This window comes from Pezoporus occidentalis, unplaced genomic scaffold, assembly GCF_034315485.1.
Source record: "Pezoporus occidentalis ecotype Australia unplaced genomic scaffold, CSIRO_AGI_Poc_V1 ctg51, whole genome shotgun sequence".
Classification (NCBI taxonomy): domain Eukaryota; kingdom Metazoa; phylum Chordata; class Aves; order Psittaciformes; family Psittacidae; genus Pezoporus; species Pezoporus occidentalis.
Window position 1 is genome coordinate 2,987,387 of NW_026915847.1, and position 18,342 is coordinate 3,005,728.

Consider the following 18,342-nt stretch of genomic DNA (forward strand, 5'->3'; position numbering starts at 1 on the left):
GCCTCCCTGGGCAACCTATTCCAGTGCCTCACCACCCTAACAGGAAAGAATTTCCTTCTTATATCCAACTTAAACTTCCCCTGTTTAAGTTTTAACCCGTTACCCCTTGTCCTGTCACTACAGTTCCTAATGAAGAGTCCCTCTCCAGCATCCCTATAGGCCCCCTTCAGATACTGGAAGGCTGCTATGAGGTCTCCACGCAGCCTTCTCTTCTCCAGGCTGAACAGCCCCAACTTTCTCAGCCTGTCTTCATACGGGAGGTCCTCCAGTCCCCTGATCATCCTCGTGGCCCTCCTCTGGACTTGTTCCAACAGTTCCATGTCCTTTTTATGTTGAGGACACCAGAAGTGCACACAATACTCCAGGTGAGGTCTCACAAGAGCAGAGGAGAGGGGCAGGATCACCTCGTTGACCTGCTGGTCACGCTCTTTTTGATGCAGCCCAGGATACGGTTGGCTTTCTGGGCTGCAAGTGCACACTGAAGCCAGCTCATGTTCAGTTTCTCATCAACCAACACCCCCAAGTCCTTCTCCACAGGCTGCTTTGAATCTCTTCTCTGCCCAACCTGTAGCTGTGCCTGGGATTGCTCCAACCCAGGTATAGGACCTTGCACTTGGCATGGTTCAACTTCATGAGGTTGGCATCAGCCCACCTCACAAGTGTGTCAAGGTCCCTCTGGATGGCATTCCTTCCCTCCAGGGTATCAACCGATCCACACAGCTTGGTGTCATCGGCAAACTTGCTGAGGGCGCACTCAATCCCACTGTCCATGTCAGAAACAAAGATGTTAAACAAGACCGGTCCCAACACCGATCCCTGAGGGACGCCACTCGTTACTGGCCTCCAGCCGGACATTGAGCCATTGACCACAACTCTTTGTGTGCAGTCATCCAGCCAGTTCTTTATCCACCCAGTGGTTCATCCATCAAATTGATGTCTCTCCAATTTAGAGACAAGGATGTCATGTGGGACAGTGTCAAATGCTTTACATAAGTCCAGGTAGATGACATCAACCGCTCTACCCCTGTCCATCAGTTCTGTAGCCCCACCATGGAAGGCCCCCAAATTGGTCAGGCAGGATTTCCCCTTAGTGAAGCCATGCTGGCTGTCACCAAGCACCTTGCTGTTTTTCATGTGCCTTTGCATGCCTTCCAGGAGAATCTGCTCCAAGATTTTGCCAGGCACAGAGGTGAGACTGACTGGTCTGTAGTTCCCTGGGTCATCCATTTTCCCCTTCTTGAAAATGGGGGTTATATTTCCCTTTTCCAGTCATCGGAACTTCACCTGACTGCCGTGATTTCTCAAATATGATGGCCAGCAGCTTCGCAACTTCATTTGCAGCTCCTTCAGGACCTGCAGATGGATCTCATCAGGACCCATGGACTTGTGCATGTTCAGATTTTTAAGATGGTCTCGAACCAGTTCCTCTACTACAGTGGGCACAAGGTCTTCATTCTCACAGTCCCTGCGTCTGCCTTTCAAGACTTGGGTGGTTTGGTCAGAGCCTTTGGCAGTGAAGACCAAGGCAAAGAAATCATTCAGAACCTCAGCCTTCTCCAAATCCTGCGTAGCCAGTTCTCCCGAGAGCTTCCTGAGGGGGCCTACATTCTCCCTAGTCTCTTTTTTATTTGCTATGTACCTGTAGAATCCCTTCCTGTTATCTTTAATACCTCTAGCTAAGTTTAATTCTAAATGAGCCTTAGCTTTCCTAACCTGGTCTCTAGCTTCTCAGACAACATCCCTGTACTCTTCCCATGCCACCTGTCCTTGCTTCCACTTATTATAAGCCTCTTTTTTCAACTGAATTTTCCTCAGGAGCTCCTTATCCATCCAAGGAGGTCTCCTGGCCCTCCTGCTGCACTTCCTTCTGGCTGGGATGCAACACTCCTGAGCTTGCAGTAGGTGATCCTTGAATATCAACCAACAGTCTGGGGCCCCTCTGTCCTCTAGGGCTGTATCCCATGGAACCTTCCAAAGCAGGTTCCTGAAGAGGTCAAAGTCTGCTCTTTTGAAGTGCAGGGCAGTGAGCTTGCTGCACGCTCTTCTCACTGTCCTGAGGATCTCAAATTCGAGCATCTCGTGATCGCTGCATCCAAGGCTGCCCTGGAGCGTCACATTTCCAATGAGCCCTTCCCTGCTGGTGAGCACGAGGTCAAGCATGGCACCTCTCCTTGTCAGCTCCTCTATTACTTGCAGAAGGAAGTTGTCTTCTACACAATCGAGGAATCTCCTGGATTGCTTGTGCTGGGCCGTACCGTCCCTCCAACAGATGTCAGGGTGGTTGAAGTCACCCATGAGAACAAGGGCCTGCGAGCGTGAGGCTTTTCCTATCTGTCTATAGAGTGCTTCATCCGCAGGTTCTCCTTGATCAGGTGGTCTGTAACAGATCCCCACAATAATGTCTCCCATAGCTATATTCCCTTTAACCCTGACCCACAAACTCTCTGTGGACTGCTCACCTGTCCCCAGACAGAGGTCCATACTCTCCAGCCTATCCCTAACATAAAGGGCAACTCCCCCTCCCCGCCTGCCAGGCCTGTCTTTCCTAAAGAGCCTGTAACCTTCCATTCCAACACTCCAGTCATAGGAACCATCCCACCACGTTTCTGTAATGCCTATTATATCATACCCCCATAGACGTGCACACATCTCTAATTCCTCTTGTTTGTTCCCCATGCTACGGGCATTTGTATAGAGGCATCTGAGCCGAGCTCCAACTGAAGCCGGTTCATTGGCTGGAGCAGCTGGAATATCTCTACATTGCTCCAAGCATTTATTATAGGTTCTGGCAACTGACTGGGTGTGTTGGGATGGAATGATGCCCCCCTCCCCCAACACATCTAGTGTTAAAATGAATATAATAAGGCAACACTTCAGTAATGTCACCTGCTTTGCAATAGGAAGTAAAGAAAGTAGAGGGCAAAAGGGGACTTCTATTTCATTTTGAAGTGTTTTGTAACGATGCTTATTTTGTTTTTCTTTGGTTTTGTTTGGGTGTTTTGTTGTTTTTTTTTGTTTGTTGTTGGGTTGTTTTTTTTTTTTGTGGTTTTTTTTTTCATTAAATGCTGTTATTTAGACACTTCTCCCATTCTATCTGTGGACTGTGCTGAGTCCCATCTGTGGCAGGACTAATTTTCTGGGACCCACCATTGTCTCTCAGCAAAAGTGAATTCCTGGGAATTCTAGCGTATAAAAGAGACTAAGTGCAAAATAAGCAGGAAATACAAATTGGTGAGGATCTGCAGAGGCATTTCAAACTGGAATTAATTTTTATTTTGGACAAATGTTTGTGTTTGTTTTTTTTTTAATTTACAATAAACACAAGTCCTTAATTTAATCAATCTATGTGTGGTTGGAAGAGCCTGAAATTTAAACCATCTAAGAAGAAAGTAGTTTAAAAAAGAAGTGAACATGTGATCTGTATTATTATTATTTCTCTCATTAAATTATCAAGTGTGTTTAGTAAAATGCCTATAAAATGAATGCTTCCTAAAATTTTCTGATAGTCTTAAAAATGTTTTACTTGCAAGAAAGGCATTCCTATCTAGAAGTATTCTCTACTGTGCAGCTATGAATGTAAATTTAACATTGGTAAAAGGAGGGGGAAACTGGATTATTTCAGCTGCATGCAACAAGAAAGTTCTACTTTACTGAAGCAGGCTTCCCTAAAAAGTAGTTGGAGAATAAATAAATAAAGGAATGTTCAATGTAATGCAGAGTGCATCTTTTAACAGCTTCAGGGGAAAGGTTAAAATAGATTTCCAACACAAATATTTCAGGAAGTATCAAGCTGCAGAGCTAGAACCCAAACAAGCTAAATCATTGGAGCACGTAAGGAAGATCCCTTTCATCAACTACTATGTAGGAATATATTGGCTTATGCTTTTCTTTTGCAGCTAACACTATAGTCCAACCTTTTTTTTTTTTTTTTTTTTTGCTTTAGAATGTATATGAATAAAAGAGCAACAGAAGGCTTAAGCTGATTTAGGTGACTGACAGACATTAATCATACTGTTTTCATAGCAAGAAAGTGATTCCAAATAGGGCATCAATACAAATAAATATGGCAGAGATTTATCTTGCCATTCCATGACAAATTCAGAGGTATTAACTAAAGCTATAGTAAGGGATGTGCATTTTTTTTTTTAATGTTCCAATTACCTTTATTAGGAGTTAGATAATAGGAAGTGCCCAGAAAAAGTGGAGGTTTAACCTGCAGTAAAGTTCCATGTGCTCCTGGGAAGATGCAAACAACAAAGTGTTGTTCCATTGACACTTCCAGTTCTGTAACAACATAAGATTTTACTAAACCAAACTAAAATTCCCCTTGGTACAACTACATTATAGGATAATCAGTAAAGAAATTGCACATGAAGAATAGTAGACTCTCTCTTTACAATTCTTTCAGCTATCCATTGTCAGTGTGATTCTAAACTGTCAGTGTCACCACTGGACTGACATTTTTGCAACCACCAAGTAACTGTAGTTTTATTTGTTTACTTATGGGTAAGCCTACCAAAATAACCATAGACCTCTGACAAATATAAAAGGTCAAGACTCCGCTGTCACTCAGTGCACCCAAAGAAGCTGGTATTTGTAAATGGTCTTATCTACTTCTTCAGACGAGAAAATGGAAACCACATTTTTGAGACTTTGAGAATTGACGCCTCTGATCCGTTAGTAGAACAAGACACTTAGTAATCGCTTATCTTATTCAATTCTGACAGCTGGAGAAGCAAGGGTTGGACAGAAGGAACACAGCATTCACTCACCCTTAGTGAAGACTGAGTTTGTTATTATAAACATATATAATTCAAAATAAAACATGAAATGTTCCAAGTGTTAGAGCATATGTAAATGAGTGATATTAACTATTAGCAAACCTTTGGCAAAAAATGTGTTTGGACAGCAGTACTGAACTTCTTACGTTTTGCTGGGCAGTAAGGTACTGTCATGAATAGTATTCATTACTGATATAATTGTGGCAAGCTAAGAAGACAGAATTAGAAGCATTATGAAGCTAAATACTCTCAATGATTAACTGGTCATTAAGTTAAGTGGATTTGCATGTGTGTGGAAAGTGTTGCTTGAAGTATCTAAGGATCTGCCCAGAACTAGACCACTGGCTTCCAGTAGCTTGCTTGGAAACAAGCAGACAGGGTCCTTTAGCAAACATAGCTCACTCTGGCAAGGAGGGACAGGAGAAAAGAGCTTCATGAAACACTGTCCACAGTAACAGCCTGATTTGGCAACACCTTAGCTACCAGTGGTTCTGTCAGCAATAGGGAGTGTCAGAATAAAACTGGAAAAAAGCAAGATGAGGAGTTATGGCAAAACTACAGAAAGTTAATGAAGATAAAAGGTGAGCTGAAGATGATTCACTCTGCCAGGTTAAGGAAACCTACCAGGAAATTTCCATGGGGTTACACTGGCTACAAACCAGGAGAGTTAAAAAAACCCAAAACAAACCAACCACCAAACAGACACAGCAACAGTATTCAAAACTTCTGCAACAAGTTATCAGCTCTACTACAGCATTTCAGCTGTTTGGTACACATTGCCATAGATACTTATGGCTACTGTAATTCTAAGATGGCAATACTTAAAATGGTTTTAAATGTGATCTTGTTTTATCTCCTAATAGATACATATGTATATATAATTTTATGCACCAGGAACTGAAACTGTTTAGAGACAATACTAATCTCTGAAGTAAACATTCTGAAAGTCAACCGATTATTTCTCTTCGCTCCATGCACAGGTACTTCCTATACATAAATGCTTCCAGTTTTGTTAACGGTTGATTTCTGGCAATATCTAAGAGTGTCTAAGGAACAATTCATTACTATCTCCTCCTAGCATTCAAAGAAAAAAGAGAATAAAAGGAAATCTGGGAGTGGCAGAGAGAAGAAAACACCCTAAAAACTAGCAGTGACTCTGGTACCTGTTTCTTGATACTGCTTATCATACCTGGAGACACTTTCTTTTAGAAACTGAACTTTGGTTAATGCCCGCCTTAAAAGAAACTATATAAGCCACTAACTGCAAAAGATCTTGTCATACTCTGCACTTGGAACCACTGCTTGCTGTTCAGGTTAATGAAGCATGTTAAACCACTGATGCGTGCATTGCACCAATAACTGTGGTAGTCTATTATCTTCCCATAACTGATCTAAAATACAGAGACTTCACTAAATCTTGTTACATGCTTTGCAAGCTCAGGTTTTGTTCTCTCAGAGCAAGGAGGAAAAGAAAATCCCCCAAACAATGCCTCTGTCCTAGTTCAGAACAGCCAGTTCTTATGCAAACACCATTCAACAATGTGCTAAAGTCTAAGGGTATTTAAGCACCTTTCCAGGTTAAAGACACCTTCCTGAATTTGTGTATTTTTTTTTTCTTGGTAGCATTACAGCACAGAATTGTTCACGTCTCCCAACAGGTTAGAGGCAGCCAAGAGAAGCTATCAAAAATACAAAAGCTGCTTCACCTGCACTGGATACATTCACCCATTATGTTTAATGTTCATCAGAACTGGGGTGGCTTCAATGGTTGAACTTTAAGAGTAGGACACTGCATGTCTTAATGTGGATCTTAAATCTTCAGGAGCCTCTGAAGTCAGTCAGTGGTCAGGTTGGTTTATTTTACACAGCTGAAAAGGGCAGGTTAAGTGACCAGGTTAAGAAGCTTCTAATTGTTTCCACTCATCTGTCCTGTCCATGCTTTGATGGCAACTGAGCTGCAGAGCTTATTGCTATGGCGAATGGTGAAGGCTGTAAGTAGGAGGAGAAAGACTGATTTCAGCCAGACACAATTCTCAGCCGGATGGCTGAAAAGTGGCCTGGCCATGACACAGTAGTATCAAATGTGCAGGCTCAGGAAGCCAAAGCACAGGGATTAACATGCAGTGAAGACTATCTCACCATGTTTTTACAGCCCTCAATGTAGGCTTCCACGCAAGCAGAGGAACCAGGAAGCAGTATGTTCTGCCAGTGTGCCTACTTGTCTTTGACAGTATCCACATCAGGAGCTTCAAGATAGTGGAGGCCAGGGGAGGGACGCTGCATTAACCAAGTGACACCAAGGAAAAGCAGTGTGACAGCAATTTCAGGGGTAGAAATACGGGTTCCTCTGTGCCCATACAGAGGATATATTAGGAATAGAATTAGAATTGCTTTCCAGTATTAAAATGAACCAACAAACACCTTAAAAAGTTAAAAGCAGTTCAAAGTTAATAACTGAGTTTAAAACACATTGTCATATAACGAACATGGACTTGCTATTGGGTTTGGCATAGAATGCTTTTTACTGAAGGATTTACACACTTCAGTATTTTACTGAATATACATAAGCAAACTTGTCTCACAGCAAATACAACTTAAGTTCTAATGATATCTTCTTAAAGGTTGACCGACAATTCTCATTTTAGATTCAAGTCTTTGCTAGAATGTAGTGAAAAGTGATCTCAAAACATTCAGTCAGAACAGTACTGTTTCCCATATAACACTGCTTTTCTATATAAGCAATAGCGTTATGTGAGAAAATACATAAATTAAATGGATGTTGAATGGTGTTTGCCCATAAGTGGTATATTTCAGTTTTAATATAGTGATGTTAGTAATGTGATATGAGTTCTTAATAGCAGTGGAAAATTCTGTTTTAAATATGGCCTTTATCAGAAAAATAAAAAGTACTCCTTCACTTCGAGCAATGGTTATTACATCATTCTGGTTAGTTTTAAGATATTTTTACTGTTCTGCCTGATGTAGCAACAATCACTTATTTATACACACTTATAATTAAATACCTAGCCACTAACTTATGTCTGGATAAAACTGTTCCTCAAGACTCTATGTGTAACATTAGAGAAGTGTGAAGGTCATATGTTTGCACTTGCTTAAGTACAGCTTGTGATGAGCCGCTGCACAGCAAACAAAGACAGGTCTGAAATGTTCCCTATCCCTTTCTCTACAAAAAACAACAGTAACTAGTCTCATCTTGTACCTGAATCTTTATAGGATTTATGACTCAGTTCCTCTGCTTTTGAGGACAAGGCAGCTACTATTCTGCCTGAAGTAACTGTAAGAAGCAGCAGTGTCTTAGTTTAGTAAATTACACATTTAAAAGCCAGTAAAACTATTGAGCTTTTGTAAGTCTTGGATATGAATTTTGATATAAATGTGGAATCAGTAAGTACTTAGTCTTAAGTCCTATTTGAGGCTGTTGTATGGTTGTTCTTTTTAAAAACCTAAATGCAGAACTATACAAAGAAACTAAGTAAGCAATCAGTGGACTGGAGAAACTCTTCCTTTACCATGCTGTGCATTTTGGCCACATCCTGACTGCGTGTTGGGGCAAAACCTGCATGTGCCTTAACCTCTGCATGCTCTCAGTTCCACTATAAGGAAACATACGCATGAAGGCAAGCAGGGAAGAGGTAGCCTACCAGTCAGCTTGGACAGCTGAGGAAAATGCTTAAACACAGTCTAGCAGACCTGGAGCAGGCAGGAAAATTGGCTCCTGCATGTTCATAAATCTGGATAGACTGTACTGGCTGAAATAAGAACGGTGTAATTCAAGACTCCTCACCAGTCTGTCAATTTGCCACTATTTCATTACAGCTTTGAGCCAGAGTGTGCCAGTTGAGTCTGGACAGGAAACCTGCAAAGAACTCCATCACAAATGACAGAATCTCCTGGGGACCTGTGCTTGGGTGCACAGCTGGAGCAGGGCTTGGCCAGCTGAAGCAAAGCATCACACAGTGGGCAAATGATTACTGGAAATAAATGTGTTATCAGCTCTTTGGTCTAGTGTGTGCATTACTATGTCTCAACTGCAAAACATACTTTCATCAGAAATACATTTTTAACCCTTTGTACCCCTTTTCCTGATGAAAACCTTTGTGAAACAATAAAAAAATGTAGTACGTTAAACAATTTGCTAAACCTCAAATATATATCTGTGAATGCGATCAAGTATGAACAGTTTCTCTTCTTCACCCCATCTAAACCAAATAACTAAACAAATGTGGGTTTTGCAATATTTAACTCAACATGTATATATTAACATGCTTAGGTGCTTGTGACATCATATTTTAATATCACTTCCTCCTAACTTCCAGACAAAGCATAGTTTTTATTTACCTGGATAAAGTAACCCACAAATTTAGGTGAAGAGGGCAGCAATCTATTACAAGTGAATTCAAAGTGATCTAATCTTATAACCCTTACAGCAACATGAAGAAGCACTGCAATGTGAGATGAGCTGATTTACTGTATTGCTGGGACTTCTAGAAATGCACTGTCATGCAGCCAAAGTTTCTTTTTATTCAGGAATAGTGTTTTCTCTGAAGAAATTTTATGTCAGTTCATAATGAGTTTATAATGCAGCCTTGAATTCTCCTTTACTCTTTTTCAAGTGGGGGAAAAAAATAAAATTGCTACCTCCTGACATTTACCTTCATATTTTCCTCTCTATCTTCTTGTTGATTAATATTTACATGGAAAATAGTAGGTGAAACTTGTGAGAAAAACACTACATGTATTGTAAGTTGTATACTACTTTCCAGAAGAACAAATCTGTATGAAGAGGATTTATATGACAGCAAATACTTTCGGTCAGGTGGACTGTAAGTAGATTGTAACTCAGTTTTACAACAGTAGGAACAGCTGCATCATACTGACAACAGCCTTTCCTATCTTCAGATACAAACTTTGCTTCAGACAGGTTTTGCTTAGGGCCCAGTGAGGGACCAAAAAGCTCACAGCAAAACCACACGGGACATGGAACAGGTATTGCTACAGTAGTCCCTCTGATTACTTCCAAATAGCAGCCTGTGTTTGCAAGGACTCTAAATGATGTTGATGGAATCACCACACAAGTTTAGGCAGACAGTATCAGATTTTGCTGAAGACATGGTGATGAGCAACTATCTCTGCAACTACTTTCATATCTTTTTTTTGGCCACAAAAATATCAGCTTATTTAAAATGAAACCTCCACTTATATTTCTAAAGCAATAAGAAGGGTGACTATGAAAATCTTTGAAAGGATAGTCAAAATATATATGATATTATTCTTCACTATGAGGGTGGTGAGGCACTGGACAGGTTGCCCAGAGAAGCTGTGGATTCTGCATTCCTGACAGTGTCCAAAAGGTCAGGCTGGATGGGGGTTTGAGCAACCTGGTCGAGTGTAAGGTGTCCCTGCCCATGGCAGGGAGGATTGGAACTGGATGATCTTAAGGTCCCTTCCAACCCAAACCACTCTATGATTCTACGATTACCGACAACAGCTGAAGTCTAGTGACTTTGGTAGATTCTGAACTTTCAGTTTTAAGAGCATGAGAGATGCAGGAGCATCTTCCCTACCATGCCAGTTCAAGTTACCTGAACTCGAGTTAAGTCTCACAACTGGAAGTCAACACTCAGGCTCCACCAAGTAGTTAGAAGCAGTACCAAACAGCCAATTATTTACTGCTGTTACTGACAGCAAACACATTTCGACCCAAATCCTTAAGCTAGTTAGCCCTTTATCATAAGGATTTTAAAGGTCACAGGCCTAAGCTACTGATTTTTATATGCACAGAAACTGGGACAGAGCCAGTACCTGATTTACACTTGGACCTAGTACTCAAGGGCTGAAAGGCCCTGAAACTGAAGACAAACCAAACAACGCTTTACAGGACTATTATACACTTTTCATATTATGGAAGTACTTAAGACCACTAGTCTTGAGCTAGGATGCCCTGTCCTAGTTGTACAACGAACAAAAAAAAGGTTGTTTACTATCCCAATGTCACTACAATCCAAGAAACAATAAACTGGATAGAAATCAGAAGGAATACTGCAGACTACTGCTGCTTAATGCAATATGCTGCAGTCAAAGATCAAGAGCAGCCTTGTTTTAATGGGCAAAGCAGAGAAAGAAGCTAAATTAAGAGGAGATTTAACAAATGTGTGGAAGAAAATTAGCCAGAGAACAGCATTTGAGTGAAAGAGATGGGAGCTGACAAGCTGCAACAGTACTTGACCTCTCACTAACAGGTGGGATAAGTGAAAAGGGCATTAGAAGAGAAAACGACATGGTTTGACATGCGAGAATATTGGGCACTTCTGTTGTGCTCTAGGCATGTCAGTGAAAATACTCATTCCACAACATGGAAGGGAAGAAGAGAGGTTTAACAACATTTAAGCACAGGTATCTACCTGCTTTCAGTCAAAAAGATTAACTTGAAACCACCTTCTTAACTAGATGTTCTGTAATAATAGAGCATTAGTTGATTTGCTCCCAGTGCTTCTCTGTGGAAAAAGGTAACAACACACATTCTTGGTATGTTCGTATGTTCTTGGGTTTTTCTCAGAGGGTAGAAGCTTCTAACACTATTCAGAAGCAAAGACTATCTTTCCAGCAATATAAGCTTAATACAAAAATCATTCACCACATGCTGTTATCTCCTCCATTAGTTACTAGTATCAACTCTTATTTACATATTTGTGAGATTTATCAAGCTTACAAGAGAATGTGGTTCTGAAGACTACATATTGACATTTGTAATGGCTTAAAGTTTGTTCAGAAACCAGGTGCTAATAATAATAATTAGGAAAATTATATCACCTGAAAGGAATTGGTTATTCTGTTTACTGTGGAGGAGGAGATAGCTGTAGAAAAAGTTAAAACAACATATATAGCACCACAACATGTACTAACCCTCCACCAAAAAAGACAAAATAAAACCCAAACCAAAACATCCTTGCATGGAACACCAGCAGAGAAAGGCCAAAAAGAAAGGGGAATGAAAAGGAATTTCAGGAACAACGAATCACAATAAACATGGTGCCAGGGGTGGTAACTACAGATGGGACAAATGTTTTCATTCTATATCTCTTGGATCTTAGTTTCTTAACACACACCCTGCCTTTGCTTCTGTTTCTCCTTCCCCACTCCCAGCAGGACTGCCACCAAGAAAAAGTGTTGTAAGATAACCATACAGTCGACGAGAAATTATGAAAGCAAGAGGGCCAGCACTGCCTTTACTCAATATTCTGTTGTGGTGCCAAGATCTCTATTACCACTTCTATCTGTTACAGAAATAAATAATACAAATAAATTAACAGCTAGGCGGGGTTCTGCCCTCATCCAACGAATTGCTAATTGGCTTATTCTAATTCTACAGAATCTATAAAACCAGACCTTTTTCAAAGGTGCATATGGGAAGCATTTAGAGATCGCCTCTCTGCCTCACCCAGAGCTGTCACATAACAAGCCACGTTTGCGGACCTCAGAGGTACTGTTTGGAGAGATCTCACTTATTTTTGGAAAATAGCATCAGTTTTATTTTTTCTGAGAATCTTAGACATGGCTTTTCATAGAACTATCTAGCATGTGCCACCTGCATAACCTATGAAAGAGACACAAGTAATTTTAAGGTTTAGAAATGAAACTATAAAAGTCGGAGACTCAGCCTCTCACACTCCTCGACCAGTCCTCCCTCACTGCCTCTCGTCGCGACGCTGCCGCACGACGGCCTCACTCGCCTCCGCCGTCCCTGACGGGCGGAGGGACCCCGGCCGCTGGGGTAGGGGAACCCAGCGCCACGGTGCCCGGACGGCCCGGCGAGAGGGAGGTGCCGCCGGCCAGCCCTCCCTCCGCTCCCCGACCCGACGGGACGGACGCCAAGGGCTGCTTTCGGCTCGCCTCGGCTGAGCTCACCCGCCGCTCGCTCTCACCTCGGGCCCCCTGCCACGCCGCGTACCACACCAGGGGGAAGGCACAGCCGAGGCACAGCACCGTCAGGAGCCGGCCGTGACGGAGCCGCATCTCCCGACGGAACGCTGCCCTCACGGACCCAGCCGCGGCTCTGACGCCCGAACGCCACCTTCACCCGGGCAACTGCTGACCGGGCGTGTCCGCACCACGGCAACCTGCCCGCCCCCCCGCGCCGAGACGGGCCGGGACACGGGCACGTCCTCCCGACACCCCACTTCCCGGCGGCAGTGCCGCCGTGCCTTCCCCTTTCACGGCCGTCGGGAGGGACCCGCTCCTCCGGCCGCCGGGGTTCCTCACCAGCGACAGCTGCCCCGTGAAGGAGGGCTCCGATCAGTCCCCGCTGAGCAGCCCCGGGTAGAGCGCAGGCCTCCCGATGCTAGGAGCCAAACTGGAAAACCTCTTCACTGCAGCAAGTATAGGCTGTACTTTTACAGCCACGACCGCCTCTGCCCCATGCCTGGGCAGGTACAGTGTAGCCCAAGTCACACCACCAGAACGATTATCAGTATTTTGCTCGTTTAAACCCAATGTTTCATTTGTTTGCATATCACTTGTAAGATTCCATCAGGAAGGCAACCTACGGTGTACAGTTAATGCACACACTTAGCACAGTCAGATGAAGAAACAGTTTTTCTGTTCATCTTTAGAGAAAAAGTAGGGAAAGCAGCTGCAAAATCTAACCTGCTGACATCCTGATGTGCACTGGTTAGGATGACATTTTACTTTGGCCATCGTGCCCTGCTTCACATGTGTTTTCCTGACATGGCAGGCACACCTCTTTTTCTGTTTAGATCCTTTGCAATCCATAAGCAAATGAATATCTAGTCACTGTTTAGAATACATCTTCTGTAATATGGTTTATAAAGACAGGAGATATTTACTGAGCCTTCCAGAATCTGTTACTGGGATACAGTTCTAATAGAACCACCTGTGTTTTAGAAGAAGAAAGTACCTCCTTTTCATACCTGGTCAGTGGGGACTCAGTGGCTTTCACTTTGACATCTTCTCTGCCTGCTCACAGATCTATCCCCCAATCCACACCTGCAATAAAAAAAAATACAGTTTCTCATTCTGCATTGCCAAATCCTGAAGGACAACTTCAGAAATCATACTGGACTTGGTCAGCTGATAAAAGCAGTAAGCTCTTTGCTATCTAATCTGTTACCTGCTTCCTTATTACTAGCATATATAATTTATTGCCTGAATGACTTCTTTGCCTCGGTCTTCACTGGCAAAGGCTGCACTAGTTCTGTACCATCCAAGTCTTGGAAGGTAGACGCAGGGACTGCGAGAATGAAGACCTTGCCCCCACTGTAGGAGAGGATCTGGTTTCAGACCATCTTAAAAATCTGAATGTGCACAAGTCCATGGGTCCTGATGAAATCCATCTGCGGGTCTTGAAGGAGCTGGCAAATGAAGTTGCTAAGCCACTGTCCACCATATTTGAGAAATCATGGCAGTCAGGTGAAGTTCCCAATGACTGGAAAAAGGGAAATATAACCCCCATTTTCAAGAAGGGGAAAATGGATGACCCAGGGAATTACAGACCAGTCAGTCTCACCTCTGTGCCTGGCAAAATCTGGGAGCAGATTCTCCTGGAAGGCATGCAAAGGCACATGAAAATCAACAAGGTGCTTTGTGACAGCCAGCATGGCTTCACTAAGGGGAAATCCTGCCTGACCAATTTGGTGGCCTTCTATGATGGGGCTACAGAACTGATGGACAGGGGTAGAGCAGTTGATGTCATCTACCTGGACTTGTGTAAAGCATTTGACACTGTCCCACATGACATCCTTATCTCTAAATTGGAGCGACATCAATTTGATGGATGGACCACTTGGTGGATAAAGAACTGGCTGGATGGCCACACATAAAGAGTTGCTCAATGTCCGGCTGGAGACCAGTAACGAGTGGCATCCCTCAGGGATCAGTGTTGGGACCGGTCTTGTTTAACATCTTTGTCGCTGACATGGACAGTGGGATTGAGTGTGCCCTCAGCAAGTTTGCCGATGACACCAAGCTGTGTGGTTCGGTTGATACCCTGGAGGGAAGGAATGCCATCCAGAGGGACCTTGACGCACTTGTGAGGTGGGCTGATGCCAACCTCATGAAGTTGAACCATGCCAAGTGCAAGGTCCTATACCTGGGTTGGAGCAATCCCAGGCACAGCTACAGGTTGGGCAGAGAAGAGATTCAGAGCAGCCCTGCAGAGAAGGACTTGGGGGGTGTTGGTTGATGAGAAACTGAACATGAGCTGGCTTCAGTGTGCGCTTGCAGCCCAGAAAGCCAACCGTATCCTGGGCTGCATCAAAAGCAGCGTGACCAGCAGATCCTGCCCCTCTCCTCTGCTCTTGTGAGACCTCACCTGGAGTATTGTGTGCAGTTCTGGTGTCCTCAACATAAAAAGGACATGGAACTGTTGGAACAAGTCCAGAGAAGGGCCACGAGGATGATCAGGGGACTGGAGCACCTCCTGTATGAAGATGAGAATGTTGGGGCTGTTCATCCTGGAGAAGAGAAGCCTGTGTGGAGACCTCATAGCAGCTTCCAGTATCTGAAGGGGGCCTATAGGGATGCTGGGGAGGGACTCTTCATTAGGAACTGTAGTGACAGGACAAGGGGTAACGGGTTAAAACTTAAACAGGGGAAGTTTAGATTGGATATAAGGAGGAAGTTCTTTCCTGTTAGGGTGGTGAGGCACTGGAATAGGTTGCCCAGGGAGGTTGTGAATGCTCCATCCCTGGCAGTGTTCAAGACCAGGTTGGACGAGGCCTTGGGTGAGATGGTTTAGTGTGAGGTGTCCCTGCTCATGGCAGGGGGGCTGGAACTAGATGATCTTAAGGTCCTTTCCAACCCTAAATATTCTATGATTCTATGATTTACCCAAAGGACATACTATTTTACATAGTTTGGTTTATAAAAATATGCCCGCGTTATTAATGCAATATCTCTTCCCTCCTTTTCTCTATTTGTTTACAACTGCATCTTAACTTATACCAAAGCCCCAAGTCATTGGGAGTAGTGTCATGTAAAGCAAACAAAACCTAGCACTGGTGTGCAGACACAAGCATGCTGGAGCCCTAGTGTGAACACTGCCTTGATGTGCTGCTCCTCATACCACCGACACCTTGACTACATGCTTTGAAAGGACTTCAGACGCCCCAAATTGTACATTGCTGCTCCTGCAAGGTAATTGAAACCTTCCAGTGTTTGAATGATGATTTGGATGGGCTTACTTCTCTGTTTACTAATGACTTGGAATTATACATGTTGTTATTCATGAATCACTGTGAAAGCCTGAGTTTGCCCGCACTATTCCTGCTCAGTACCCATTCACTCTAAACTTCCCTATTCCTCTTTTCTGATTGCATCTTTGATATGTTTACTGACAAATTTTTAACCTACACTTTGAATATGTATTTGCAATTGTTTGTATTACCAATGTGATTATGACTCGATCTTCTCATGCTATTGCCTCCTTAGCACCATTTCCCTTTCCAAATTAAGAAACTAAAAGCTCAGTGTACTACTTCTGATGGAAGATCAATGTAGATTTTGGCACAGTTGCAATAAAATAGAGATCTAGAACTAGGAGGAATAAATAAGCATTAAATATGTTATATGTAAGGAATAAAATGCCTTTTAATTGACTGGCCAGTGTTTTATCCATTACAAAGCCAAAGCAAACATGTAAATGATGTGGTCAAGCAGGAGTGCTACTGAAGATAAGAATAACAGAACTGTAACGCATGCTTAATTTTAGCTTATTTTCAGAGCCAGTAAGAAAAAAAGCCACAAACCATCACATATTTCCAGAAACTAATAACAAAGCTACACACCATAAAGGGAAAGTCTATGCAGACTGCCGCTGAATGCATTAGATGGTATTTATTAAGGCCAACACTAAACCAGATGCAGTTACTCAGCCGGGATGGGTTGCGGTGATCATTTACTTACTGCTCACTATTTAGACCAGCACCTTAACTTATGATGAGGTAGTGCATTAACTGTTCCTCAAAAAAAACCAAAATACGTCACCATTGAAAATGCCATTAACTTCCACTGTATTTAGGCCTACTACAGAGGCCCTCTTAATTCCTTAATACCCTCCTCCCAGTGCTCTCTTCGTATGTTATTTCACATGCTCAAGAACTATGCAGAACTGGAATAAGATGAACAGGGTATTTTCGGGGGGTAATAAATATTTCAGACCAGTTTTACCTCAGAGTAGCAGACTTTCTGCATTTTTAGCAAACTGATCATCTTTAAAAACGCTATAAAACACGCTGCCGAGTAACCTAAGTCATTCAACTTAATTCCATCCAGATGCCTTACCTGCAAGTAAGTTTCTAGGCTTGTCCTCATGCTTTGTAACTGAATCTCTTTTCTTGCTAAAAGATGATTATCTTATATTGTCAAAACTTGTTTTCACGTATCTGTGGCTAAGCAGATGAAAGATGAAAATAAATACTGGACAAAATACAGGCTCATGGCTGAAGTAAGTAATGGATTATTTTGTACATGGGTTGCACCTGTCCTTCATCTACAAGGGTACATGAACAAAGAATAACTGCCAATAACAATAGGTAATAGTTGCTGCCATGGAAAGTTTTCTGACTGCGCAGAGTTCTGACTGATATTGCTGGTTAAAGTCCCTTTTTATTTGACCTGCTGTCACCTTAGAAATGTGATTTTAGAAGGCAAACAGTAGGTCATTATCTTTCCTTCAACCAAAGTGTAGGTGAAGGTAATGTTGGAAGGCAACTACTGAACACAAAAAGAGGAAGCTACATTTTTTTCTTAAGCTACCACTTTATATTTTTGACTGTCCTAATACATGAATTGACTGAACACGATGACACAGAAGCATCTTGCACAAGTCAAGAACTAACATTTGTGTAAAATCAAACATGCTCACTGTTTGGCAAATAATAAAAAGCTGTGAAAAGCCCGTCAAAACCAAATGCTTCAATATTTTTAAATAAATATATGTAACTGGTTACAGATTTTACTTTAAAATACATATTTAAGAAAACATTGTGTAAGTAAAAAAAGTGTGAGCTAGATGAAAACTTGCCTCTTTTAAACTCTCACATTTCAGAAGTGCTAAAGCACAAGACTTTAAAAATGTCCAAGCTTAAAAAGTCTAATTATAACACAGAGAGTATGGTGCGATGGCTTGTCAACACTGGATACTCTACACATCAGTCCTGGAGACTGGAAGCAAAGAGAACTGACTGAGAAAACAATGATAATCTACTGTGTGTATTTATTGTTATGGTAAAGTTTAAAATGTAATAAACCAAAAAAGGAAGTGGAACAAATTCCAAAACATTCAGTAGTAGAAGTTGTTACTTTGGCTCTTGATCCATACAAAAAGGGAATTTCTATTTAAGTATAAATAACAGGAAAAAATACTAATAGTGATAGGAAGCTATCTAATCCATTAAAAGATGCAATGTAAAGTGAAACTCCTGAAGCAGTGGGAAGGTTTTATTTTGGTATACATCAACAGAAGCCTCATCAGCTAGAAATTTCCCTGCTGTTTGCACAGACCCACACTTCAAGGATGCACCTG

At 42.3% G+C, this 18,342-nt stretch overlaps 1 protein-coding gene across 4 annotated transcripts in view; it reads right to left on the bottom strand.

Moving 5' to 3' along the window:
* The window catches only part of MGAT4D (MGAT4 family member D), a 44,084-nt gene extending 26,925 nt beyond the window's left edge, over positions 1-17,159 (bottom strand). The window contains exons 1-2 of one of the 4 annotated variants that reach the window (XM_062637235.1): positions 17,100-17,159; positions 13,730-13,805 (exon numbers count right to left, since the gene is read on the bottom strand). Coding sequence is in view for 2 of the 4 variants with exons in the window: in XM_062637233.1 (XP_062493217.1) it covers positions 12,725-12,815 (91 nt within the window). In the remaining 2 variants the exon portion in view is untranslated. Of the gene's footprint in view, positions 1-12,724; positions 13,008-13,716; positions 13,806-17,099 lie in introns of those variants that run through there. The other 3 variants (XM_062637236.1, XM_062637233.1, XM_062637234.1) reach the window with 3 other exon arrangements.
* Between the last annotated feature and the right edge of the window lie 1,183 nt (positions 17,160-18,342).